Genomic DNA, 27,076 nt, shown 5'->3' on the forward strand with positions numbered 1-27,076 from the left:
CTGGAAAAGCAAGGGCTCGGATGAGGTTCTTTGTGCTTGGAAGAGTCTGGGAGGGGTCTTGGTGAGTCCTAGTGGGACTGGGAAGGGACTGGGAGAGGGTTTGGGGGTCCTGGGGCAGTGGGGGGCAACTGGGAGGGGGCTGTGGGATCCTGAGAGGAAGAGGAGGGATTTTTGGTGGATCCTGAGGAGGCTGGGAAAGGATTGGGAGGAGGTTACAGGGATCCTGGGTGGGTTGGGGCAACTGGGAGGGTGCTTGAAGTGTCTCTGAGGGGTTTGGGGGGTTCCTGACCCCTGCAGACTCCCCTAGAGCCCTCTAAACATGCCAGAGCGGCTTCCCGAGCCCCATTGTGTTGTGGAAGTCCCCAGTGGTGAACTCGGTGAAGCCCTGGGCCACCAGCTCCTCCTTGCTCCGTGCTGACACCTCCTTTAATTTGGGGGGGCATCGGGGGCTCCCCAAGGGCTCTGGGGAGGGGGCTTGAAGGCACCAGGAGGGAACCAGAGGATGGTGGGAACAGCCCAGGGGGGCTCGGGAGCAATTTCTGGGTGGATTGGGGGGGGGGCTCAGGGGGGTTTGGGGGGGGGGGTTCTCAAGGTGTTTTGGAGGCTGGGGCTTTTGGGGGAGGTCTCCGGGTAGTTGGAGGGGGGGAGGGGTGTCTCTAGGGACTTTAGGGAGTCTCTGGGTGTTTTGGGCGCTCTCTGGGAGTTTTGGGGCTCTCAGAGTGTTTTTTGTTCCCTGGGGGTATTTTTGGGGTCCCTGGGGTGTTTCTGGAGGTCTCTGGGAGTATTTTTGGGGGTCTCTGGGAGTATTTTGGGGGTCTCCGGGGCTGTTTTTGGGAGGTCTCTGGGGGTGTTTCTTCGGGGTCCCTGGGGCTGTTTCTGGGGGTCCCTGGGGGTCCGCACCGCTGCAGCTCTTGCCTGTCCCCCAGCAGTACCTTCAGGTGCAGTAGAAGCAGTTCCTGTCCAGCCGCCTCTTGCAGATGTAGGAATATTTCTGCAGTGGATCCTGGGGGTGGCAGGGTCCGTGGGGACACCGGGGGGGGGCAGGGGGACAGCCCCAGGACAACCCCAGTACAGCCCCAGGACAGCCCCAAGACAGCCCCAGGACAGCCCAGCTACAACCAGCCCTGGCCTGGTGTCCCAGTGCCTCCCAGTCCTATACTGGTGCTGTTCCCAGCACCTCCCAGTATCCCTGGGCTGTGTCCATCCCCGTCCCAGGTTCCAAAGCAGCTCCCAGTCCCACCCTGGTGCTGTTCCCAGTATGTCCCAGTGCCACCACCAGTTCCACAGTGTGTGTCCCAGCTCCTCCCAGGCCCATCCCAGTGTCCCAGAGCAGCTCCGAATCTGACCCCAGTGCTGTTCCCAGTATGTCCCAGTGCTTCCCAGTATCTCCCAGTGTGTCCCAGTGCCTCGCCCAGCCCTATTCCAGTGTCCCAGAGCAGTTCCCAGTCCCCTACTGCTATCCCAGTGTCCCCCCAGTATGTTCCGGTGCCCCCCAGTGCCGCACCTTGATCTTCTCCTGGTACACGTGGTCATCCTCGGCGTACTCCCTGTAGAGCTCCAGGCGCTCCGAGACCAGCGGGTTCTGCACTGCGATTTGGGGTGCAGGGGGCAAGCCACGGGGGGGGGTCACGGCCTCGGGGGGCTTCGGGACCCCCGCGGGGCGCGGCCGGAGGGGCTCCAGGGAAGGATTTGGGGCGAGGGTTTCCCCACCTCCTGCTGGATCCAGTCCTGCTGCGCCATGGTCACTCGTCGTAGGCCAGGCAGTTCACGTCTGGGGGGACACCGGGGGTCACCGGGGGCGTCCCGAGCGGCTCCCCGGCCCACCGGGGTCCCCCCGAGAGAGTCCTGAGGGGGGAGGGCGGGGAAGGCGCGGAGGGATCGGGGCGGTTTTGGGGGATTCCGGCGGTGGGTCCGGGGAACTGGGGTCGGTCCAGGCGCTGCCGGGATGATCGAGGCCCTCCCGCGAGGAGCGAGGCCGCGGCGCGTGGGAGAACCGGGGGACCGCATCCCGCGGGTGGCGGGATGGGGATGTGTGAGGGGGCTCCGCCGGTACCGTCCAGCCGAGCGGCTCCGGCTGCGGCTGCTGAGGCTCCTCCGCCGCCATCCCCGCGCCGCTGCCGGGGGCGGCGCCTGCCCCGCCCACAATGGGCGTGGTCACCGATACCGGCCCCGCCCTCCCCTCATGGCGGCGCCTCCCTCAGGGAGCGATGGCGGCCCCGGTGAGGGCGGCGGGCACGGCCCGGGAGCTCCGCGATCCCCGGCGGGGTCCCTGCCAGGGCCGGTGCCTCTATCAGCCCTCCCGGCCCCGCGCCTTTCTGTCCTCTGAAGCGAAAATGAAGGGAAATGGTGTTTTCCCGTTAATCGGAGAAGTAATGAAAAAGGCGTGATTGAAGCTCTGAGAATCGCCCGTGAAGGGGGTTCCTCCTCCATTTAAACAGGCACTTATGGAAGGAAGGTTTCTGCCTGTGTTCAAACTCTTTCTCCTCTCACTGCCCGCTCTTTTTGCCGGCGTCACGAGGATATATCGGGGAGGCACTTGGGAAGAACCGGGATGGAACTGAGGGTACCGGGAACATGAAATTGGGTAGAAAAGGATCGCACCCACTCCGCTGCTGCTTCAGCACAAGGCTTTGCTCCCTCAGCGCCTCCTTCAGCAGCGCCGCGTGCCCAGGAGCCTCCGGGAGCCTCCAGGTACCTCCGTGAGCCTCCGTGTGCCTCCGTGAGCCTCCGTGTGCCTCCGGGAGCCTCCAGGTACCTCCGTGAGCCTCCGGGAGCCTCCAGGTACCTCCGGGAGCCTCCAGGAGCCTCCAGGTACCTCCGGGAGCCTCCAGGTGCCTCCGGGAGCCTCCAGGTACCTCCGTGAGCCTCCAGGAGCCTCCAGGTACCTCCGGGAGCCTCCAGGTACCTTCAGGTGCCTCCGGGTGTCTCCAGGTACCTCCGGGAGCCTCCAGGTACCTCCAGGTGCCTCCGGGTGTCTCCAGGTGCTCCCCCAGCTCCCACCCAGCCCCTCCTCTCCTCCAGGAGACACCCGCGCAGGTGTGCCGAGGTAACACCTCCCAGAGCGACCCCCGGCAGGACCCGCCGCCTCCTCATCCTCGCTGGTCTCACCAGGGGTAGCCAAGACTCCCAAAAATTCCGAATTTTCCCCAATTCTCCCAGGCTTCCGCTGTCCCGTTTCAAACTTCCCGCGCTGCCGGGGTGAGGGGCGGGGTTATGCAGATTTATCGAGACAAAGTGCGCGAAAGGCACGCTGGGAGAATGTTTTCTGGGAGGTTTCGGGGTTTAGTGGGGCCGGACCGGGCGGGACGGGAGAGGGAAATGCGGGAGGAGGCGCGGAAAGAGGCCGGGAAGTGCCCGGAGCAGCTGCGGGGGCGGCGCGGGGGTGGCCGTGAGATGCTCAAAGGCAGATCCGGGTGGGATCGGTGCGGGGTAAGAAGTCCCGCGTCGCTTCTCGGCCTTTTGGCTAAGATCAAGTGTAGTATCTGTTCTTATCAGTTTAATATCTGATACGTCCTCGATGAGAGGACTTCATATTAAACAGGTTTTTGGGTTCGGGAGTTGGACCCGGAGCTTGCTCCCTCCACTCCGCGCATCGTCCCGGTATTGCAGAGCCTCCGGGAGCGGTGCACCCCGCTCGGGGTCACCTAATGGGTTAAAAATAGACTGAGCTTTTCTTTCGAGTCGAGACCGCCCGGTTTCAATCGCGACATCCCCGCGCTGCGACTCAGCCCCGGACCCTTCTCTATCGCGATATCCCCGCTACCGCCAGCGCTGCACCAGACCTGCCCCGCCGCGCTCACAAAGGGCTCCGAGCGATCGCCCGTGGCCATCGAGTGCCGTTCTATCGCGGCTCTATCGCGGCTCTATCGCGCTCACAGCCCTGCCATCGGCACTCAGCCTCGCTCCTGCATTCTCCTGCCAAACAAGAACTTTGCTCTCTTACTTAACTTCTCTTTACTTCTTAACCTCTTAGGCTCTCTTACCCCCTCTTGCCCCTCTCTCTCTACCCCTTTAATTACCTTCTGCCCTCATGCTCTCAGCCTCCCCTTTCCGCTTTCTCTCTCCCTCTTTGAGCACGTTTATGCTGTGGCTGGCAGCGTAAATGGATCTCTTCCACCCTCTACCTAAATAATAAAGTGCTTATCCCAAGCGCAGCCTGGCTTGAAGAAGTATCTCACCGCAAACCCGTTTTTACTCCTACACCTGGGGCCGCATTTCTGGGCACACCTGAGCCCCTGCACATCTGGATACCCATTTTGGGGTGCACCTGAGCTGCTGGCTATCTGTGTCCCTACTGTTTGGGCTGTATTAGGTTTGCACAGCCTGCTTTTGATAGCTGGGCTTTCTACAGGGCTGGGTTCTGAGAGAAGGTTCTGGAAGTTTCCTCTGTGTTCAGCAGATCCAATCCCTGGATGGATCCAAAGATGGAGGTATCAGATGCAGAGGGCCACGAGGATGCAGAGATCCACCCGTAGCCCCTGAAGAAGCCCATGCCGGAGCAGGGCAATGCCTGAGATGAGGCTGTGGCCCCGGGGGACACCTGTGGACAGAGGGGCCCTCGCTGGAGCCGCCTGTCCTGGAAGGACTGACCCCGTGGCAGAGTGACCCACGCTGCAGCACTGTGAGGGGCTGTTCCCCATGGGATGGACTCAGCTTGGAGAAGTTCCTGGAGAAGTCTCCGGTGGGAGAGAGCCCAGGGTGCAGCAGGGGAACGACTCCTGTCCCTGAGCAGCGGGAAAAGCCCCGGGGGATGGAGTGACCATGGCCCCATTCCCTGTGTCCCTGCACTGCCGGGGGAGGAGGCACAGCTGGGAGGAGGGAGGGGTGGGGGAAGCTGGTTTTAAGGGTCTTCCTTTACTTCTCATGATCCTGCTCTGAGTTTGTGGAGTTTTCTGCCAGAAATCTCTCTCCTCCCCCACTCATCCACAGGGATTTGGGGCGGTTTTCCCTTTTTTGGGGAAATCCCAGTGATGCACTGAGGCACCTAATTAGAGGTGGGAGAAGTGAGGCTCCAGGGCTTCCCGCTGAGCCGGAGCCACCGAACACCCAGGGCAGGGAAAGGCGAGCCGGGAGCTGCGGAGAACTTTGTTTGTGTTGGGAGCTCAATGGCGGCTGGGGCCGGGCCCGTTCCAAGCCTGTTCCTCATCTCCGCCCCTCCCCTCACACAGCCCGGGGGGCCCTGAGAGCGCGGGGCGGGGCTGTGCCGTGTGCAGAGCCCGCCGCTGGCTGCGATTGGCTGCTGCTGCCGTCACTCGTGGCTCTGGCGCGTGCTGATTGGGCAGAGCGGGGACAAGCCCGGCCCCGCTGGGGCCCCCAGGGCGGCCGTGGGGCAGGAGAGCCGCCATTGCCGGAGCGTCTGTGCGGGCCCGGCAGCGGCGGCAGCGGCCGGAGCCCGGTGAGGCGGCGGCGGAGCTCGGAGGCGGCCCCAGCCATCGCAGGTGGGAGCCGCGCTCGGTTCTGCGGGGGCTCGGGGCTCGCTGCGAGCCCGGGAGGGGGCGGCAGGGGGCTGTGGCGGGTGGCTTGTGCCGTGGCCGGCCCGTGTTGGCCCTGGCGTGAGGGCGCTGCGGGAGCGGCTGCCCGCGGTCTCCTTCCCGCTGGGGCCTCGGCAGGAGCCGGTGCCGGAGCAGCGCTGGCTCGTCCCGCTTCGTGTCGGTAGCCCGGAGGTGGCTGCGCTGTGCCCGGGGCTGGGCGGGAAAATTCCCGGCGCCAGAGGTTTGTGTGGCCAAAGGAGCCCGAGGAGCGGTGTGAGAGTGACTTTATTGCTGCCCAAAGGGAGAGGCCGTGGGGCATTTGCCGTGCGCTCTCTCCAGCTGCTGGAGGACGCGGCCTCGTTTTTGTCCTGATTTTCCCGGCCGCGTGTCCCTGTCCCTTTCCCCACTGGCGGAGGTGCTTGGAAGGTTCAGACTTCCCCATCTGCCTCCTGCATGTCCCGGTTAATATGTACCCACCACTTTTGTATAATATCCGATATTGATGGCTCTGTTAAGTCTTTGTTCTTCTGGAAGTTCAGGAATTTAGCGGGGACTTTGTCAGAGCAGCGGTCCTTGTCAATTGGTAACATTTTCTGAAACTGATGCTTTCTCCCATTGCTTCCGTATGTGCAAGTCCGTGGCCCTATCTGCAAGCAGATTCACTCATTGGCTCTGTTTTTTCTTCCTGGGTGTTCTTTGTTTTTGGGATTGCTCTCAGTGCCCTCATTCTCTGTCCTTTTGTAGCCGTTTGTGGCTCAGGAGGCCTGGCTGCCCCCTGCATCCCCTTGCTCAGCTGCTGAATGAGCTGCACTCAGCAAGGTGTGTGCATGGTGAAAAGATGAGAGTTGCTGTAGAACATAAGAGGAGAAACTGCATTTGTTTAACCCATGGTCTGCCAGGGAACCACAGAAATGTTGCCCACGCCCATCCTTTCCACGTTTGGACCGGTACATGAGCTCTTTTCTTATATCCTTTGTTATCTGTTTCTCCACTTTTCCTCTGTGATCTATTTGCCAACAGCAGTTTGAGTCATTTAACTTTGCACAAACTCTGCCTCCTTTTCCTGCTAAAAGATAATCTGACCCCATCCCATGGTGAAATGTTGTGTTCCTCATCTGAGCGGATTGGTTGGGAAGAAAGTCAGGAACTGGAGCTGTCTGGTTGGGGATTATTTTGAGGACATCATGTAATCTAATTATACCATGGAAATGATAAATTAGTTCTCTGGCTCCAGATATGAATTTTTTAGGGTCCCCCGGGGCTGGCCCATGGTGTTGCAGGATTTGTTCTGGTGGCCATTCATCTTTTCCCCATTTTTGGGTGCTCCCTCCAGCCAGGGCTGCATCAATTTTTGGCTTTTCTCTAATTAAATCAGCACATACTTGGATTCCCAACTGATTTCCCTTAACTTGGGGTACCAAAAAAACCCCCAGTGCTCTAATTCACCTTATATAACATGGAAAGTGAGAGCACAAGTTGAGGTGGGGAGTGGGATGATTCTCCCCCATTTTTTATAGTGAAATTTTCACAACATTGTCCATTTGCAGTTTTCCTTTTTAGCTTAACCAATTTCTGCTGGAGAGTCAGATATCCTCACCATGGGCTCTGCCTTTAGCTGTGCAAATTCTGCCTGTGCCCCCAGGCAGAGCTTGGGGTGAGGGGCAGAGGAATTCAGCCCAATTCCTCCCCCAGGCAGGAACACCCTGGTACATTGTCCAGGCTTTGCCCCAGGAGTGTTAATTTGCATTTCTAAAGCTCCTGTCCTGGCTGCCTGGAATGAAGCTTCTCTTCCAGGGCAGCCATGGGATGACTCACATGGAGGGCTCCCTCCCCCATCTGCTGTTTCTTTGTTGTTTTTTTTAAACAATTTTCTATTAACTGTTTACATTTTAAAGGGCCTCCTTTCAAGGTCTTCTAGTTTTCAAAATGCAGCTTAAAGGTGAACATGGAAAAACCCATACCATAATTTTGCCATCCCTAAGAGCCATGCACAAACATAAAAACAAAAATTAGAAAGAAATCAAGTATTTTCTTTTTCTTCTCTGACTAAAAACTGATTCTCACACCCCTGGCCCAAGCAGAACTGACAACAGAAAACTAGAATTATTGCAAAAAATTCTTCTAATGGTGTAATCCTTTCACTGAAACTGTGAAAAGCAAAAACTCTCCAACAATGTCTCCAGAGAAATAAGGTATGACTTGATTCTGAACAGAATCATTTCAATCACACATAGTCTGCATGTGCAGAGAAAATCATTCCATGACATGTGAGTTTTACTAGATGTTTCCTAAACTTTATTCAGTCTGAACCCATAGAAATTCATTAGTTTAGTGTTCATTGTTTCCAAGTTGTGGAGTTCTTAGTGTTTGGTTGCACCTGGATTTCTGTGTCTCTGATGTGAATTAGGTCTGCACTCCTGGATTTCCTGCTCAGCCTTTTCCAGACCCCCTTGGATCCCCATTCCTGGGCCCTGGGACCCCCCCGCATCTCCTTCCCCAGCTCCGGGACCCCCTGCACCCCCTTCTCCTGCACCAACAGCGCCCTGCACCCCCTTTCCCGGGGATCCTCCCCTGCCAGCCCCTGGATCCCCCGGTTCCGTCAGCCCGGGGACCCCCGGAGCCCCATTCCCGGCCATCCCGGGGCACCGCACCCCCAGGCCTCCCTTTCCAGGGAAAGCCGAGCTGGGCACGGGGCTCTCCAGCCGCTCTGGCATTTCTGATCACCCAAAGGAGAGGGAGAGAGCAGCAGAGAGAAGGAGATTGGGAATCGGGGCTCGGGCTCCCAGCGCCCGCTCCTGCTCCGCCGGGGCTGGGGAGCCGCAGCCGCAGGAAAAATGGGATCCGCGGATGCCGGGGCTTCCCCCGCTTTGGGCCGAAGCCGGCGGGTTCCAGGCAGAGTTTGGGCGCAGGGCCCGGGAGTTCAGCCCAGTTTGTCCCGGGGGTCCCGCAGTGCGCGGCCGAGGAGGGTCCCGGGGGATCCCGGGAGGGGATCCAGGGGAATTCCCTGGAATTGCCCCGTCCCCTCCCCCCGCGCTCCCTCGGGCACTTTCGCTTCCGCCTTGGCCGCCCTGCGCCGCCGGGATCTGCCCGGCGACCGGTGACGTCACTGCAGCCTCGGGCTGCCACTGGCGGGCAGCAAAGAGCGGCGCCAATGGCGGGGCCGGAGGCGGCTCTGGGGGCGGGGCCGGGGCTGTGGGCGGGGCCGCAGCGGAGCAGCGCGATGGCTCCAGCGCTGGGGCCGGGGGCGCTCCCGGGGGGCGGCGAGAGGTGAGGGGGACCCCCGGCACCGGGACTCTTTAATCGCCCATTCCGGAGCGCCGAGGGGCCCCTAAACCCCCATTCCTGGGCGCCGCCATCCCACCGAACCCCCATTCCCGGCCGTGGGTCCCACCCTGCACCCCCTTATCCGGCACCAGGAACGCCTGCACCCCTTTCCCGGCCATCCCGCCTCTCGCAGCCCCCAGAGCCCCCTTCTCCTTGACCCATTTACCCCCCGGACCCCTATTCCTGCCTCTCCCAGCAGCCAGCCCCTCCTTTCCTCAGCACTCAGGACACCCGGGACCCCTATTCCCAGCCATCCCGGCTTTCCCTGCCCTGTCCTGGCAATGGGGACAGCGGGGACCCTTGGAGCTCCCTTTCCTGGGTACAGGAACGCCCTGAACTCCAGCCATGCCACATCTAGCCAGCCCTAGCCTCCCCTCTGGTCACTCCTGGCATCCCCAAATGCCCTTCCCGGCTCTCCCCGTTCCCCCTTTCCTTCAGCCGTGACCCCCCCGATCCCAAATCTCCAAATGTCGCCCCAGTTCTCCTCTCCCTGCGTTCCCTGCACGCGGCGCTGTCGGAGCCCGGCCCGGGCTTCCCGCAGTCCATGTCCATGGGGTCCCTGGCTGGGATCCCCTTCCAGCGCCGCCGCAGCGAGCGGGGCCGGGCGGAGCCGAGCCGGGATCTTGGGATAGCCAGGGCTGGGATATTGGGATAGCCAGGGCTGGGATATTGGGATAGCCAGGGCTGGGATATTGGGATAGCCAGGGCTGGGATATTGAGATAGCCAGAGCTGGGATATTGGGATAGCCAGGGCCGGGATATTGGGATAGCCAGGGCCGGGATATTGGGATAGCCAGAGCCGGGATATTGGGATAGCCAGAGCTGGGATATTGGGATAGCCAGGGCTGGGATATTGGGATAGCCAGGGCTGGGATATTGGGACAGCCAGAGCTGGGATATTGGGACAGCCAGAGCTGGGATATTGGCATAGCCAGGGCTGGGATATTGGGATAGCCAGGGCTGGGATATTGGGATAGCCAGAGCTGGGATATTGGGATAGCCAGAGCTGGGATATTGGGATAGCCAGGGCCGGCACAAGGAGCGGCACCGGCACGGGGCCAGCGGGGAGCTGCAGATGCTGCAGCAGCGGCACAGCCAGAGCGGGGCTGAGCGGGGGGAGCCGGGGCTGGGGGATCTGTGGGGCTGCGATGGCAACTGTGGCACCGCCATGGGGATCCCTGAGATCCAGGCTGAGGGATTAACAAATTCCCTGGCTCACAGCTGCAGGGAATGTCTCCGGAAATGTGTCAGATATGGGCGGGAGGCGCTGGAGTGTAAAGGTGGGGAGGGCAGAATTCCCATGGGAATATGGGAATGGGAATGTGGGATCGGGGAGGACAAAATTTGGGAACCTGGGAATTCCCATGGAAATTCCATGGATGGATCTCAGACATCCCATTCCCATGGGATCTCCACGGATGGTTCCCACTGCTGTCCCATTCCCATGGGAATTCCCCAGATGGATGTCACAGCCATGCCATTCCCATGGAATTCCATGGGCAGATCTTCCCATCCCACTGCCATGGGAGCTCCAATCCAGTTCACCCCCAACTCCATCCTGGCAATCTCCCTGTTCCTTGCCATCCCCACCCCCCTAACAAAACTCCTGGGGGTCCCCCCATGACCCACCCAGCCCCCCCAACTCTTCCTGGGTCCCCCCTCATCCCCCCACACCGGGAATTCCTGTGAGTCCCCCCGTGTCCCCTCCCCCAGGACTTTGGGGGTCCCACCCGACCTGTCCGTGCACCCCCAGATTTCTTCCACAGCCCCCCTGTGATGGTGGAGGGTGGGGGACGAGTGCTGGTGCCCCCCTGCCTGCAGCAGATCCAGCGGTGAGGGCAGTTCGGGGGGTCCCTCAGCATTTGGGGTCCCTGGGATTTGGGGTGACCCCCCGGGCCCCCCAGGATCTCCCTGAACACGCTGACGCTGCCCGTGCGCAGTGAGAAGGTTCAAACCTGGCACGGGGTCCCCAGCACTGCCACCCGCATTGCCCAGGTACCCCCAAACCTGCCGAGAACCCCCAAACCCCCCGGGACACCCCAACCTCCCCGGGATCCCAAACACAGCCATGGATGCTCCAAAAACTCCCCAAAACCGCAAAACCCCATAGAGACATTGAGAAGGTTCATACCTGGCATGGGGTCCCCATCTCCATCACCAGCAGGTTCCCCAAAACAGCCTTGGAATCCCCAATTCCACCCTCAGTGCTCCCACCTCCCCCTGTTCCCCTGTCCCGCCCCGTTCCCATTGTTCCCCCAAAGCTCCGCTGCCCCCAGCTCGGTTTGGGGGGGACCCAGCCCTTTCCCATCGTGTCCCGGCCCGGCCCCGCTCACCCGAGGGCTCCGAACCACGCACAGGGACAGAGGAGGGACAGAGGAGGAGGAAGAGGAGGGACAGAGGAGGAGGAAGAGGAGGAGCAGGAGGAGGAAGAGGAGGGGCAGAGGAGAAGGAAGAGGAGGAGCAGGAGGGAGAAGAGCTGGAGCAGGCAGAGGAGGCTCCACCTGCGCTCCCCGCTCTCTGCATCTGCAGCTCCTTCGGGACCATCGCCCCCCATCCCGCAGGTGCCCGGGGAGGGGGAGCTCGCCCCAAATCCCCCGGGGCTCCCTGGCTTTGGGGTTTTTGGGGGGGATGTTTGGGGATGGCAGGGCTCCAGAGCCGAGCCGCAGATGCCCCTCGGGGGCACCCCGGGGGTCCCCGGGAGGTGTTTTTGGGGGGTCCCGGTGGCGGTGGCGGCAGAGCCCCGGCAAAGGGGCCGGGGGGATGCGGGTCCGGCATGGCCGGGAAAGGGGTTCGGGGCTCCCGGTGCCGGCAGTGGCTGCTCCCAGCATTGCCCAGTTGCTCACCCCGTGTGGCTCCAGTTTCCTGTGAGCCCCACGATAAGCCAAATCACTCCCAGTCATGCCCTATTAGAGTACAATTTGTCTCCATTTTATCCCATTTTCCACATTTTTATCCCATTTTTGCTCTATTTTTTCTAATTTTATCCCATTTTCATAATTATTTTCCCGATTTTTATCCTATTTTTTTATTTTTCCCCATTTTTCCCCATTTTTTTCCTTTTCCCCTCCATTTCTCCCTTTTTTATCTCATTTTTCCTCATTTTTTCCCAGTTTTTATGATTTTTTTTCCTATTTTTCCTCCATTTTTACTCAAATTATTCCCCAGGTTTTCCTATTTTACCCATTTTTTTCCATTTTTAATCTGTTTTTTCCCCATTTCCCCATTTTACCATATTTTTGCTCCATTTTTCCCCAGTTTTTTCCCCATGTTCTCTCCTATTTTCCCCATTTTCTTCCATATTTTCCACCATTCTTGCAACATTTTTACCATTTTTATTCCTATTTTTACCCCAGTTTTCCCCATTATTTTCCCCATTTTTATCCTGGTTTTATCTCATTTTTCCACAATTTTATCCCAATTTGTTTCCATTTCTTTCTCCCATTTTTCCCAATTTTTCCTCCATTTCCATCCCATTTTCCCCAATTTTTCCCAATTTTTTTCCAATTTTTTTCCCTAATTTTGGCTCCATTTTCCCCCATTTTTCCTGACATTTTTCTCAGTTTTCCCCCATATTTTTGTAGTTTCCCCCGACTTTTCCACATTCTTCCTCCATTTCTATCCTATTTTTCTCGATTTCTCCCTATCTTCCCCATTTAATTATCCCAAAAATTGAAATTTGGGGAAAAAAAAATAGAAATTTTTGTGGGAAAAAAGGTGCTTTGGTGGCAAAATTCCATTAATTTAAATCACAGATTTTCCATGATTTTTCCATGATTTTTCCATGATTTCCAGCCAGAAGGAGGTGTGGGATTCATCCCAATGTTCTGGAAGCTGGAAGAGGACCAAGCCATCAGTCTTCCAAAAAACCTGGAGCAGCTCATCCGCAATTCCACCTTTCCCTAGTCCCCGGATTGCCAGGTCTGGAAATTCTTCCACAAACTCCCAGGCAGGCAATTCCCAAAATTCCATGGAAAAATGGGATAGTTGGATTCCATCCTGGTTTTTTCCTGATTTTTTCCCATTTTTTTCCCAGTTTTTGTCCCCTTTTTTCCTGTTTTTTCCTGATTTTTCCAGATTATTTTCCTCTTTATATTCCTCACTTTTCCCCCGATTTTTCCCAATATTTCCCTAATATTTTCCCAATTTTTTCCCAATTTTTTCTTTTCTTTTTTTCCCATTTTTCCTGATTTTCCCCTTGTTTTTTCCCAATTTTTTTCCTGTTTTTTTTTCCAGTTCTTTCTCAAATTTTCCTGATTTTTTCCTGATTTCCCCTGATTTTTCCCTCTTCTTTTCCCAGATTTTTCTGGATTTTCCCCTACTTTTTCTTAAATTTTTCCCTCATTTTCTGTTTTTTCCCCTGATTTTTCCCAAATTTTTCCCTGATTTTCCCACAATTTTTTTCATTATTTTTTTCTGATTTTTCCAGTTTTCCTTTACTTTTTCTTTTCCTGATCTTTCTCTCATTTTTCATAATTTTTTTCAAATTTTTTTCCCATTTCTTTCCTGAATTTTCCCTCTGATTTGTCCCAATTTCCCCCCATTTTTTCCTAATTTTTCCTGACTTTTGCCTTTTTTTTTCTAAATATTTCCTGGCTTTTTCCCATTTTTTTCCCATTTATCTGTGGGTTTTTTTTCCCTGTTCTCTTTTCCTCATTTTTTCCCTGATTTTTTCCTTAATTTTTCCCAAATTTTTCCCAGTCTTCTTCCTCTTTCTTTTCCTCGTTTTTACCCATTTTTTCCCTATTTCTTCCCCCATTTTTTCCTGATTTTCCCTCGTCTTTTCCCAATTGTTTCCTGGTTAGTCCCCAATTTTTTACAGTTTTTCCCTGATTATTTCCCTGTATGTTCTAGTTTTTTTACTGATTTTTCCTGATTCTTTTAGGTTTCTTTCCTCTCACTTCTCAATTTTCCAAATTTTTTTCCTGATTTTTCCTGATTTTTTTTCCTGATATTTTCTCTTTCTTTTCCTGATTTTTTTTTCAGTTTTTTCCCAATCTTTTCTCAAAATTTTCCTTGATTTTTGCAGTTTTTCCCGTTTTGTTGCCCATTTTTCCCCCTGATTTTTCCCTTTTCCTTTCCCAAATTTTTCTGGTTTTCCCAGTTTTTTCCTGATTCTTTTTCATTGTTTTTTTATGATTTTTTTTGTTCCAGATTTTTTTCCCTTATTTCCTTTGATTTTTCTTCTTTTTTCACAATTTTTTTCTGATTTTTTCCAACATTTTTCTCAAGTATTTCTGTTTGTTCTTTGATTTTTCCAAATTTTTTCCTGATTTTTTTCCCAGGGATTTTTGTCTTTCTTTTCCTGATATTTTCCCTTATTTTTATCAAATTTTCCCCAATTTTTTTCATGCTTTTCCCATTTTTTCCTTCTTTTTCCTGATATTTCCCTCTTCTTTTCTCAAATTTTTCCTAGCGTTCTCCCAATTTCTTCTCAAATTTCCCTGCTTTTTCCTGGTTTTTTTCCAATTTTTTTAATTATTTCCCATTTTTTCCTAGATTTTATTCCTCTTTGTTTTCTTGATTTTTTTCCTGACCTTTCCCAGTTATTTCCCAGTTTTATTCCTGGTTTTCCCCATATTTTTCCTATATTTTTCCTGTGTTTTCCAGATTTTTCCTTATTTTCCTATTTTTTCCTGATTTTTCCCCATTTTTTCCTGATTTTTTTTCTGATTTTTCCCATTTTTTTGCACTTTCTTTTCCTGTTTTTTTTCCTTGATTTTTCACAATTTTTTCTTCAGTTTTCTCTTTTTTTTCCCAAATTTTTCCTGGTTTTCCCCAATTTTTTGTCAAATTTTCCCGTTTTTCCCAAATTTTTCCCAATTTTTTCCTGATTTTTCCTTAATTTTTTTTGATTTCACCTTGATATTTTTCTTTTTCCCTGAATTTTCCCTTCCATTTTCCTTGATTTTATCCTGATTTTTTTTCCATTTTTCCCCAATTTTCCAGTTTCTTTCCCACTCCCAGTATCATCCCAGTAACTCCCAGTCTAATCCCAGTAACTCCCAGTCTGATCCCAGTCACTCCCAGTCTAATCCCAGACACTCCCAGTATGAGGCCAGTGGCCCCCAGTTGCTCCCTGTCAGTGCCAGTGTGACCCCAGTAGCCTCCAGTGTGATCCCTGGGACTCCCTGTCTCTCCCAGTATATCCCAGTCAGCCCCAGCACGCTCCCAGTCATTCCCAGCTCCTCCCAGTTGCTCTCAGCATGATCCCAGTTGTTCCCAGCCACTCCCAGTCAATCCCAGTATGATTCCAGTCACCCTCAGTGGGATCCCAGTCTCAGCCAGCAGGGACCCAGCTGCTCCCACTGTGATCCCAGTATGATCCCAGTTGAGTGTGATCCCAGAATAGTTGTAATTCTTCCCAGTTCCTACCAGTATGATCCCAGTTGTCCCTGGAATAGTCCCAGTCCATCTCAGCATGGTCCCACTCACTCCCAGTTGCCCCCAGTGTGATGACAGTTGTTCCCAGTGTGGTCACAGTCACTCCCAGTATATCCCAGTTGCCTCAGCAAGGTTCTGGTTACCTCAGAATGATCCCACTCTTTCCCACTTCCTCCCAGTATGATCCCAGCTGTGGCCTCAGTTCCCTCAGCATGGTTCCAGTACCTTCCAGTTGGTCCCAGTTGCTCCCAATGTGTCCACATTTTCCTCCCAGCATGGGCCCAGTAGCTCCCAGTAACCCCCAGTCAGGTTCCATTCACACCCACTGTAATCCCAGTGGTTCCCAGTGCTATCCCTGTAGGAGCCATTGTCACTCCCAGTATGGTTCCAGACACTTCCAGGATGATCCCAGTCACTCCCACTACAATCTCTGTCACTCCCAGTATGAGCTGTTGTGCCAGCCACCCCCAGTATGGTTACAGTCACTCCCAGATACTCCCAGTATGATTCCAGTCATGGCCAGAGTGACTCCCTGTCACTCCCAGCATGGGCCCAGTTGCTCCCAGTCACCTCCAGCATGGTTCCAGTCCCAGCCAGCACCTTTGCACTCACTCCCAGTATGATCCCAGCTTGTTCCAGCAGGATCCCAGTATGACCCCAGCATGGGCACAGCTGCTCCCAGGATTATCCAGTGTGCTTCCAGTTGTTCCCATTTACCTGCACTGTGGTTTCAGTCTCTCCCAGTCTATCCCAGTTTCTCCTAATCACTCCTCAGGTGCTTCCAGCCTGATCCCAGTTGCTCCAGCCACTCCCAGTCACCCTGAGTGCAGTCCCAGTTGCTGCCAGTATGGTAGCAGTCTCTCTCAGCATGGCCCAGCTGCTCCCACTGTGATCCCAGTAGGATGCCAGTTACCCTCAGGATGGTTCCAGTTGCTCCCTGTTCCTCCCAGTGTGATTCCAGTTGCACCCAGTTGGCCCCAGTATAGTCTCAGTCGCTTCCCAGATGATCCCAGCTGCTCCCAGCATGGTCTCAGTCATGCCCGGTTGCCCCCAGTGTAGACCCTGTCACTCCCAGTCACTCCCAGTCACTCCCAGTTGTCCCCAGCATGGTTCCCGTTGTTCCCAGTGTGTTCCCAGTCATCCCCAGTATGGTCACAGACACTCCCAGTATATCCCAGTTGCCCTAAGCATGTCCGTAGTCATTCCCAGACACTTGCAGGGATCTCAGTCAGGTGCTTGTTATCTCAGTCACTCCCAGTATATCCCAGTCCAGCACTCCCTGAACTCACAGCCCCCCCATCCATGGGATCATCACCTCCCCATCCCACAGCTGCCCAGGGAGGGGGGAGCTCAGCCCAGATATCCCCAGAGGGTCCCTGGGTTGGGTTTTTGGAGGTGATGATTGGAGAATGAAGAACTCCAAAGCTGAGAAGAAAAAGGCCTTTGGGGGGACATTGGGGGGTCCTGGGGGCTGCTGCCAGCAGAGGCAGCCTGGAGGAGCAGAGCCCTGTGACCCCCAGGACCCCAAAGTGGGAGCCCAGAGAGGGGGAGCACCACAATTCATGGAACCCCCAACAACCTGGAGAGGGGCAGGGGGATCTCCTTGGGCCTTCTGCACCCCCAAGCAGAGAATAAGGGAAGAAAGGACCCTGGGACCCCAAAACTCTAGGCATCTGTCATCATCCCTAAGTGGAGAGATGGAAATGGGGGGAACTTTTCAGATCCTGGCACTCCCCCAGCAGCCTGGGGAGGGCAGGGACTGAGTAGATGGGGGACCCCGAGTACAAGCGTGACCTCCAGCAGCTGGGACAGGGAGGAAACCCTGAACACCAAAGGGGAGAGAGCAGAGATGGGGAACTCCTGGAGGGCATTTTCAGGGCTGAATCTTGGTGTTTGGGAGGTTTATATGGGCACCAGGCGCCCGGTGACTTCTAGAGATGGACTTGGGCAGGAGGAACCCCTTAACCCAATGTGCTCATGAACTGTATTTTCCCCAAACCAGGATTTCTCATTCCCAAACCTTGGCTGGATGGAGAAGGAAGCAGCGAGGAAGAAGACGATGTCCCAGGACACCCAGGCAGGTGAGGAGGAAGTCAGTGCCCCTTTCCCCCTCTCTCCTGCTCCATCTCCCAGCCCAGCATGGCCCCCGGCTGCAGGACAACCCCGCTGCCGACGCCGTCCTGCCGGGGACGCACTGGGGGGATCTCCTTCCCCTTCCCTCTGGCACGGAGGCAAATCCCATCCTCTCCTTGTCCTTCCTCCCCCAGACAAGGAGCTGAGGATGGAGACCAGGGAGGACAAATCCCCACAGCAGAACCTCATGGAAGAGGCCGTTTTGAGCAGCTCCACAGTGCAGGAATCCAATGGGGAGGAAAATCCCCAGAGATCCCTCAGGAGGAGGGGCTCCAAACCCATCCCAGGGTGCTCTGAGGAGGAAAGACCCACCCTGTGCCGGGAAGGCAGCCAGAGATCCAGCCGGGGCTCTGAGCTGGTGGTCCATGAGCAGCTTCAGGATGGGGAGAAGCCCTACAAGTGCTTGGAATGTGGGAAGAGCTTCAGCCACAGCAACAGCCTGATCCGCCACCAGATGATCCACACTGGGGAATGGCCCTACGAGTGTGGGGAATGTGGGAAGGGCTTCAGCTGCAGCTCCCAGCTCATCATCCACCAGCGCATCCACACTGGGGAGAGGCCCTACGAGTGTCTCGAGTGTGGGAAGAGGTTTCACAGCAGCTCCAATCTCCTCCTGCACCAGCGGATTCACACGGATGAGAGGCCCTTCCGCTGCCCCGACTGTGGGGATGGCTTCAAGCAGAACTACACCCTCATCATCCACCAGCGCATCCACACTGGGGAGAGGCCCTATGAGTGTCCTGAGTGTGGGAAGAGATTTCAGACCAGCTCCTCTCTCCTCAGGCACCAGCGGATTCACACGGATGAGAGGCCCTTCCGCTGCCCTGACTGCGGGGAGGGCTTTACGCGAAACTCCAATCTCATCAGGCACCGGCGCATCCACACTGGGGAGAGGCCCTACGAGTGTCCCCAGTGTGGGAAGAGCTTCACCCAGAGCTCTCACTTGACCAGACACCAACGGAGGCACCACTAAGGGAAGCCCTGCAAGTGCCCCAAGTGCAGGAAGAGCTTTCTCCACAGCTCCAGCTTCATCCCCCCTTGGAGGATCCCCATTGGGAAGAGACCCGGTGATCCATGTTCTCTGGGATCCATGCTGGGAAGACACCTGTACCTTTTCCTGCCTGTGGCAATGTCATGATGTGGGATTAAAGAACGTGAGGGTCTGGCCATGGCCCTTTTGTTATATTTAATCCCATCTCAGGTCATTGCCAGGGGCAGGAAGAGGACTCCCTCTCTCTCACCAGAGTAGAAGGGTGTCCTTTCCTGGCAGGAGGAAATGCATGTCCAGGAAGAGTCAGTTGGTGGTGTGTTAGTTTTCCCTGTGAATGGTTTGTCTTATCCTTTCTGTTACCAAAATTGTTTCTGTTCCTGTTTTTGCCTTATCTCGTTGCTGTTCTCAATAAATTGTTCTTATCCCAGCCTGGGATCTTTGCCTTTTTTGCTTTCCATGGGAGGTGGGAGGGAAGCGAGCGGCAGCGCGGTTTTAGCGGGAGCAGGAAATTGGGGAATGCCATTCCTGAAGCCCAGCCCGTGGAAACCGAGCATCCCAGCTGGTGCCAGGCCTGGTTGCCATGGCAGCAGCCTTGGGAGCGGGTCCCTGGCTGGGGGCTGCGGGAACCTCTTCCCTCTGGTGCCCAGGGCCAGGAGTGGAGGGAGCGGCTGGAGCTGAGGCGGGCAGGTTTAGGCTGGATGTGAGGAAAAGGTTTTTCCCGCGAGGCTGCTGGGGCACTGAACAGGCTCCCCAGGGAAGGCTCCCAGCTCCAGGGCTGGCTGAGCTCCAGCAGCGTTTGGCCTTTAAGGATGTCATTAGGTCATGCAGAAAGAAAAGCAGAGAGGTGAAAGGTCAATTGGAGCTTAACATGGCTGCTTCTATGAAGGATAATAAATATGTGTTTATAAATACATTCATGGCAAGAGGAAGGCTATGGACAACCTCCATTCCTTATTGGGGGGGATATGGTTACCAAAGATGAGGAAAAGGCTGAGGTACTTAACCCCTTCTTTGCCTCAGTTTTCAACATTAAGACAGGATTTCCTCAGGACAAGTGTTCTCCTGAGCTGGTAGATGGGGACAGGGAGCAGAACAGCTGCTGTAATCCAGGAGGAAGCAGTCAGAGACCTGCTGAGCCACTCAGATGCTCACAGGTGGATGGGATGGGATGGGATCCATGCTAGGGGGATGAGGGAGCTGGTGGATGAGCTCCCCAAGCTGCTCTCCATCATTTCTCCTCATCAGTCCTGGCTCACTGGGGAGGTCCCAGAGGACTGGAGGTGCCAGTGTGAGCCCATCCCCAAGAAGGGCTGGCAGGAGGCTCTGGGGAACTGCAGGCCTGTCAGCCTGAGCTCGGTGCCTGGTGAGGTTTTGGAACAGATCCCCTTGAGTGCCATCACATGGCACCTCCAGGATGGCCCAGGGCTCAGACCCAGCCAGCGTGGCTTTAGGAGGGGCAGGTCCTGCCTGCCCAACCTGATCTCCTTTTATGACCAGCTGACCCGCCTGGTGGGTGCGGGAAAGGCTCTGGATGTGTCGAGCTGGACTTGAGCAAGGCCTTGGACACGGAGAGCCGCAGCATTCCCTGGAAAAGCTGCAGCCCACGGCTTGGACAGGAGCACTCTTTGCTGGCTGCAGAACTGGCTGGAGGCCGGGCCCAGAGAGTGGTGGGGATGGTGCTGCATCCAGCTGGTGTCCAGTCCCTGGTGGTGTCCCCAGGGATCTGTGCTGGGCCCAGGCCTGGTTAATATCTTCACTGAGGGTCTGGCTGAGGGGGTCGAGTCCAGCACTCACAAACTGCAGATGACACCAAGCTGGCTGCGAGTGGGGATCTGCTGGAGGGCAGGACAAGGAGACACAGCCTTAAGCTGCACCAGGGCAGGTTTAGGCTGGACAATAGGAAGGAGTTCTTCCCAGAAAGGCTGATTGGGAATTGGAATGGGCTGGCCAGGGGGAGGTGGCAGAGTCACTGTCCCTCTCCAGTGGTCTGGGGGAGTGACATCAATCTCTGTGCAATAACTGATTTTGCTTTAAAACAATTGCTTCAAAATTGCTTCCTATTACACCCTGAGTGTCTGTGCTGGTTTTGTATTAGCTGATACTTGGTGAGGAGGGAAGAAGTCACCCACAGAAATGATTTTTCTAGGAAGGGGCTTCTAAGATCTTCCTCAGTGCTTAGCAAAACCAATAGCTGGCTGGCTCTGAGAATTGACAACCTATTAAACCATTTAGAAGCTGTATCCTCCTGTGTGAAATCCACATTTTAAAGACAGGCAAGCCCAGGAAAGCTCTCTGTTGTTTCCAGCTGTGAAGAGTTAACTGGGTGCTGGTCAGGCCGGCCCTGCTCCAGCCTGGCCTGCACCGAGCCGGGCTCCGCCAGGCCCCGGGAGCGGCTCCGGGCTGGGCCAGGCCCCTTCACCACGGCCCGCACGGCCCCAGCGGCTGCCGGGCACAGGGAGGGGAAGCCATCGGCCCGCAGCTGGGATTGAAGGGAGCAGGGGCCTGGGACCAGCCATGTGGGCAGAACAGCCACGACTGCTCTGGCCTGGCCCCCTGAGATCTTGGCACAGCCCCAGCGCTGCCTGAAATCCATCACCGTGACTGCTTCGGCCACTGCCTGGCAGAAACCATCATGAGCATCTGCAGGTCTGGGTGAGATATGAACTCTTTCTGTGCACAGGTGAGACCTGCAGACCTCGATCCTCCCCTTGGGTGAGAGAAAAGGACAGAGTGAGAGACTAATGCCAGAAGTATGGTAGGCTACACCTGTCTTCATGTATCATTGAATTAGAGAAAAACTCTCTCCAGGGCAAATTATGCAACACTTCGCCTCACAATCCATCAGTCTTAATTACAATGAGTGGTAGATCTTAATTACAATCCAATTAGAGCATATCGACGTTGTATGAACGGCAAGAAGAATTTGCTTGTCAACAGATGAATATGTCCCACTCAAGAATGAACAAAATCTGCCTTTACTTGGAAGAAAGTAGACATGGAGCAATGCAGTATTTGGGTTTTATCCAGTGATAAATGGGGCAAGAAGTTGTAACAACTCACCTGTTTTACAGAACACAAGTACTGATACAGCCAATAGTGCACCCACATTGAAGGGATCTTCAGGACATTCCTTTATTTCTTAACAAGGAATGGGCAGCAAAATGCTGGCGTTTATCTGAGCTGGAAGCCCTGTTCCTCTCCTGTTTCTCCTTGAGCACACTGTTCTCTGCAGACTTCACTGTGCAGCCCATCAATCCTCTCTTGGCCAACAGCTAAATGGCACAACTACCAAAACACAGGTGCCAGCATCATCACCCCAGCATTATTCCAGCACTGCTTTGCTGGTGCACAGCAGCACAGAATGGCTTGGCTTGGAAGGGACATTTAAAGGCCATCTAGTCCAGTGCCCTGCAGAGAGCAGGGACACCTTTAGGTGAGGTTGCTCAGAGCATGAGCTTGAATGTCAGCAGGGATGGATGCCCACCTCTCTGGGCAACCTGTGCCAGGGTTTCAAAACCCACAGTGTAAAAAATGTCTTTCTTATGTCTAGTCTGAATCTACCATCTTTTAGCTTGAAAACATTCCCCTTCAGTCTTGTCACAACAGGCCCTACTAAAAATTCTGTCCTGTCTTTTTTACAAGCCCCCTTAAAGTACTGAAAGGGAGCAATCAGTTCTCCTTGGAGCCTTTTCCCTTCCAGGCTGAACACCCCCAGCTATCCCAGCCTGTCTCCAAAGCAGAGGGGCTCCAGCCCTCAGAGCATTTTGTCCCTCCTCTGGACCAGCTCCAACAGGACCATGTCCTTCCTGTGCTGGGCACCCAGAGGTGGATGCAGTACTCCAGGTGGGCTCGCAGCAGAGCAGAGGGGTGGTGGAATCACCTCCTTCAATGCTGGGCACCCTCCTTTGGGGGCACATGGCTGGCTCATGTCCAGCCACTCACCTTGCAGCAGCCACAAGTCCTTCTCAGCAGGGCTGCTCTCCATCCCTTCATCCCCCAGCCTTTGAGATCAGCTGGGCTGGGACCCTGTCATAGCCCTTGGACAGAGCTGCTGGGCAGGATGAGCTCCCTGGTGAAGAAGGCAGATCCCACTCCCCACACAATTCCACCCTGGCCATGAGGTCACAGCAGCCTGTGGGGTGACAGCAGGCTGAGGTGACAGCAGGCTCTGAGGTCACAGAGGTCCCAGAGCCCCATGGTTGCACAGCACCACAAGGACCGAGCAGTCAGTCCTTGACCACGACTGTTGTGGCAGCAGCGGCGGCGGCAGCAGCGGTGCTGACATTGGGACAGCGGTGTCAGGACAGTGGTGGCAGCAAGAGCTGCAGGACTGGCAGTGGGCAAGGCACCATGGCCTTTGCTCTGCGCCTCCTCCTCCTGCTCCTCCTGGCAGTGGCCCTGCCTGACAGGGCTGCCCAGGCTGCTCCATGGCGAGCAGGGCGAGCAGGTGAGCCGGCGGCCTGGCTTCCCTTTCCTGGGACAGTGCTCCCTTCTCCCTGGGAAGTGTTGGGGATGATTTTCCCCAGGGCTTTAGGGAGTGTTTCCTCTGTGGGAGGGACAGAGGCCTCAGGGGCCCTGGGCTGGTCCCACTGCCCCTCCAGGGATGTTGCACAGGGCCTGCAAAGAGGGTGGAGAGTGCCCAGAGCCAGCCCAGAGCTCCCCAGGCCACTCTGCAGCTTTGGCCATGTCCATTGACATCTGGCTCCCACAGCCTTACCCATTCACCTTGCAGTGCCCAGTTCCCTAAAACAGAATGGGATTCCAGCACACCATGGAATGGTTCTGATCTGTGCTCCCTTCTAGATTGGGATCGTGACATGGAGTACCTGAAAGCCCTGGCACATAATGGTTTGAGATCCATGGAGAATGTTGGAGGCAAGTTCTCAATGTCCCTTTCTGCACAGAATAATCAGTGTCAAGGTGGCAAGAGCTCACTCACGTGCCATTTCCCTTGAGAGTCTGAAGGTTGATGGATTCTGGAAACCTCGCCCTGCTCCCTTCTGGAGCCCTGAGTGATCCCACAGCATTGCTGTCAGTGGGAGGAAGGAGCATTTAGCTGTCAATCCTCTTCCCATGTGCAATGCCAGTGTCTCCTTCCGTGTGCTCTGTGCAGCCACGGAGAAGAGCAGAGAGGAAGGGGCCAGGCCCAAGGCTGTGCCCCGGGGCTGTGCCTTGTGTATCTCCTTTGCTAGCCCCAGGGAGCCTGAGCTGTTCTGGCTGCCACTGCCAAGCTCTGGCCCTGCCTGGGGCTCAGTTCAGAGCTGCTGGCAGCTCCAGGGAGTCCTTTCTCCCCTGACTGCCATGCAAGGGGCTCCTTCCATCCCAGTGTGGGGCCACTGCAGGCACGTGGTCCCCCTGCTCCTGCTCCTGCGTGGAAGGCAGAAAGGAGGGAGTGCCTTGGAGGGCAGCAGTCACCCAGGTGCACTCACTGCCACTCTGGCCTGAAGGAGAAATGGAACTACTTTCCATTAAGGTCCTCCTAGATGGAAGAACCAAGACACAGAAGACAAGAAATCCCTGGAGGCATCCCAACTTCTGGACAAGATGCTGAGTGACCTGGAGAGACGCCGTGGTGGGTCCATGTCCCTCAGCCTTCTCCTGAGACTCAGCAGCCGGGGGCTTTCTCTGCACATCTGGACACACCATGCCCAGCACAGCAGGAAGGGATCCATGGCAGCCTCACTGCCCCACTGCTGCTTTCACAGCCTGCAGGGCTGTATCCCAGCCTGGCCTGGCTGCAGCTTCTCCCCAGCCTCTGCAGGAAGGCATTTGGCATCAGCTGACAGGGAGCCCAAAGTGCAGCAAGGGTCATAAACAACCTGAGATCCCCTGCAATTTCCCGGTCTTGGGCTAGATCAGGTGTAGGGACTGTTTGGAGGAGGGAGGGCCCTGGCCCAGCCCCAATAACCTGGCCTTTCCTCTTGATCCTTATCCATGATTTGACAAGTATTGCCTCCTGAAGATACCACCTCACCTAATGGCGAACAGTTCTATCTCATCCAGCTGTCCCTTTTCCTTTCTCAAGTGCTGGAGGAAATGTCTGTGCAGACGATGACATATGCTAGAGGAAGCAATGTCTCTGTGCCAGCTGCTGATGCAGGAAAGGAGGAGATTCCAGGCCCAGACACAGGAGGTAATTGCTGTGCTGGGCTCTCCCTCGGCCGGGCTGTGTGCCAGCAACTCTTCCCCCATGGCTGGCCCTTGCACGGCTGAGCAGCAGCCAAAGCTGGAGGTGCTGCAGCTTCCAGGCCTCTGGAGCTCATTCCCAGCCCTTAGGAAAAGGGACTCGTTCACCAACATCTCCCTCCCACAGCAGCTGCTCCTGGAGCTGGCCCTAAGCATCCAGAGGCCCAAGGCACAGGAGCAGCCCCGAGTGGGAGCCCTGCTGTGAGCCCAGGGCCACAGCCAGCCCTGGCTCCCAACTGGGCAGGGGCTGCACTGGCCCCTGACAGGGCCTGGCTCTGTCCCCTTGGGCTGGGGGAGCTGTCACGGAGCAGGGAGGGTCAGGGGTGGCAGTGGCTGCTCAGGGATGGGTTTGGCCCGTGTCCCTGGAAGGAGCCACTGCCCAAGCAGCTGTGCTGTCCCGGGCTCTGCTCTTGGCCTTCTGGGCTTTGTTGGGTGTCACAGCCTGTGCCAAGGCGTGCCAAGGTGCCTGCAGGCCCCAGCTCTGGGGGAAACAGAGAACGTCCTGGCCGTATCCAGCGTGCTGCCAGCTCAGCCGTGGAGCACAGCACAGGCTCACGCTGCCCATTGCTCCCACAGAAGCGCTTGGCAAGTCAAATATAAATGCTGAGAATGCACCGAGCACCCCAAGAGTGTTCTGCCCGCAGGATGTGCGCAAGTCCTGCATGATAGGCACTGTAGTGACACTGTTCACAGTGCCCCTTTCCATGGTCCTCTGCTATGTTGGATTCCGGTGGTGGAAGGACAAGAAACGGTAAGTTGTTGTTCATCCCCACCCTCCAGCTTCTTGAAAGGCTGCTCATAGTCAGGAGACATTCCCAATGAGGCTGCTGTGGACTTGTGGATAGTCCTTGGTTGCCCAAATAACTCTGCTGAGAGTTCTGCTGCTGCCCAGGCCTTTCATTGGCCTCTTAATTGCTGGGCCTTGTCCTGGGGAGCCCGCTGGGGCTGCAGCCAGTGCTGGCTGCCACTGAGGCTGCCTGGCCAAGAGCAGCCCCAGGAGCAGCGGGCAGAGGCAAAGCAAGGTGGGCAGGAGAAAGAGCGGGGACGAGACTGTCCTTGAAAGGCAGAGGTGCTCTGGGGCCTGCTCCTGGCCAGGGACCCTGCCCAGAGCCATCCCCTGCTCTCCAGGGCCTTGAGGGGCAGCTGTCCAGCTGGGCCAAGCTGTGCCAGCAGCTGCAGCCGTGCTGGGGAGCCTTGGCAGCTCTGGGCCCTGCTGTGCAGGAGGGTCCCTGTGTGCCAGCGGCAGCTGGGGGCCTCAGCCACCTCTTCTCTCCACAGTCGCCCTGCTGCAGCTCCAGCTTCCCGGCCAAGAAGGCGCGACTCTCCCTCGCCCCCAGGGAGCCCAAAGACTGTCCGGTTTGACAGCTCTCAGACGTGGCCTCAGAAGCAGGAATCGTTCCAGAAAGCAGAACACCAGCACTCCGTGCCTCCCCCACGGCCCCCCAGCCCGGCTGTGAAGCAGAAGCCCCCTGAGATCCCCCCACCTCCTCCCCTCCCGAGCCGGCCACCCTGGTCCAGTTAGGACTGAAAGTGGGCCAGCCACGGCAGGGCTTGGGCCACCAACAGCTTGGGCCATCTGCTCTTGGCTACAAATAACACATTACCTGTGGGTAACAGCCAGAGGCAGTTTTCCTACTGTTTTACTTTCAACAGGGAAGGGCTGAAGATTCTTCCCATGCCCCGTCTCATCCTTCATTCTTTTGATTTTCATATAGCTAGGTGCTTGCTGAATCTTTTCAAAGAACTTTATTAACACTTCATGTTTTACCCCACCTAGCAAGGGAAAAAAAAAAATTAAAAAATTCCTCAATTTAGACTTCATTTTTACTGTGGTTGAGCCTCTCAGATTTTGAGCAATTGATTTTCCATGGTACTTCTTCCCTTTTCCTTCCTATCTACCAAAAGTTCGTCTGGACAGGAAAATCAACAGAATTACTAAGATTCACCTCAAAACCCAGAAGAGAATCTAGCACAAAATATTCTCCCTGTGTACTGCAAAACAAGAAATATTCAGAGGAAAATACTGTGGGAGCTGAGGCTCGTGGAACTCCCAGAATCCTGAGCCTGCAGAGGAGGCAAACAGCCCTGGCAGTGGCTGAGGGGAATTCTCCTCACAGACTCCTCAGAAAGTGTGTCACTTCAGGAGGGGAAAGCTTTTAAACTTTGCCTTACCTTCCTCCTGTGCTAAAATGTAAGGCTCCTCCTGAGAAAATACTGAGCTACAAACAATTCTCCATTCCTTAACAAAGCTACTCAGGTGCTCGACTTAAAGAGTAAAACTAAATGTGGTCAGAAATTTCCCATCAAAGCCCATTTGCAGAGAAACCCCACCATATGTGAGCAAATATTTATTAGCACGAGTTCACCCTAAAGATTGCTCCTTTTTTGTCCCAGAGAGAATATTAGAACCATTTGCTCTTGACAGGACTCCTTGGATGCCCCCAGACCTGGCTCCTCACCACGCCTTGCCTGGGCTGTTCATGCAGCCGGGTAGCACCACCTGACTTTGCCACCCTGTTCAGACCTTGGGCATGGCTGGTGCCACCCTCCCCTCTGGTGCCACGGTCCCCTCTGGTGCCACGGTCCCCTC

The 27,076-nt window shown here is 55.6% G+C and overlaps 2 protein-coding genes, 1 long non-coding RNA gene and 1 other non-coding gene across 4 annotated transcripts; 3 read left to right on the forward strand and 1 right to left on the reverse strand.

The window, feature by feature from the left end:
• Positions 1-648: 648 nt before the first annotated feature.
• Positions 649-1,833, reverse strand: LOC147646653 (uncharacterized). Its single transcript, XR_015281820.1, has 3 exons — positions 1,711-1,833; positions 1,505-1,587; positions 649-1,003 (listed from the first exon to the last, which is right to left on the reverse strand). It is a non-coding gene; the product is annotated as an uncharacterized LOC147646653 (long non-coding RNA).
• Positions 1,834-3,443: 1,610 nt separating this feature from the next.
• On the forward strand, positions 3,444-3,634 carry LOC147646654 (U2 spliceosomal RNA). The gene has a single exon (XR_015281835.1). It is a non-coding gene; the product is annotated as a U2 spliceosomal RNA (small nuclear RNA).
• Positions 3,635-5,316: 1,682 nt separating this feature from the next.
• On the forward strand, positions 5,317-18,727 carry LOC147646655 (uncharacterized). The gene is made up of 4 exons (XM_086873180.1): positions 5,317-5,438; positions 12,588-12,713; positions 17,179-17,257; positions 17,444-18,727. The coding sequence occupies exons 3-4, from the start codon at positions 17,206-17,208 to the stop codon at positions 18,280-18,282; spliced, it is 891 nt and encodes a 296-aa protein (XP_086729306.1). The 5' UTR covers positions 5,317-5,438; positions 12,588-12,713; positions 17,179-17,205; the 3' UTR covers positions 18,283-18,727.
• Positions 18,728-22,522: 3,795 nt separating this feature from the next.
• On the forward strand, positions 22,523-26,096 carry LOC147646656 (uncharacterized). The gene is made up of 5 exons (XM_086873169.1): positions 22,523-22,747; positions 23,104-23,872; positions 24,326-24,433; positions 25,063-25,237; positions 25,765-26,096. Exons 2-5 carry the CDS (start codon positions 23,845-23,847, stop codon positions 26,006-26,008), a joined length of 555 nt encoding a protein of 184 aa, XP_086729295.1. The 5' UTR covers positions 22,523-22,747; positions 23,104-23,844; the 3' UTR covers positions 26,009-26,096.
• The last annotated feature ends 980 nt before the right edge of the window (positions 26,097-27,076 follow it).

This window comes from Cyanistes caeruleus, unplaced genomic scaffold (genome assembly GCF_971803275.1).
Source record: "Cyanistes caeruleus unplaced genomic scaffold, bCyaCae1.hap1.1 HAP1_SCAFFOLD_89, whole genome shotgun sequence".
Classification (NCBI taxonomy): Eukaryota; Metazoa; Chordata; class Aves; order Passeriformes; family Paridae; genus Cyanistes; species Cyanistes caeruleus.

What these genes read in the sequence shown, in the direction of transcription:
- LOC147646655 (XM_086873180.1), top strand. Translation starts at nt 17,206, where the DNA reads ATGGAGAAGGAAGCAGCGAGGAAGAAGACGATGTCCCAGGACACCCAG. An exon ending in GTCCCAGGACACCCAGGCAG is followed by an intron (nt 17,258 to 17,443) that starts GTGAGGAGGAAG and finishes TTCCTCCCCCAG; the next exon opens with ACAAGGAGCTGAGGATGGAG.
- LOC147646656 (XM_086873169.1), top strand. Translation starts at nt 23,845, where the DNA reads ATGCTGAGTGACCTGGAGAGACGCCGTG. An exon ending in TCCAGGCCCAGACACAGGAG is followed by an intron (nt 24,434 to 25,062) that starts GTAATTGCTGTG and finishes TTGCTCCCACAG; the next exon opens with AAGCGCTTGGCAAGTCAAAT. An exon ending in TGGTGGAAGGACAAGAAACG is followed by an intron (nt 25,238 to 25,764) that starts GTAAGTTGTTGT and finishes TTCTCTCCACAG; the next exon opens with TCGCCCTGCTGCAGCTCCAG.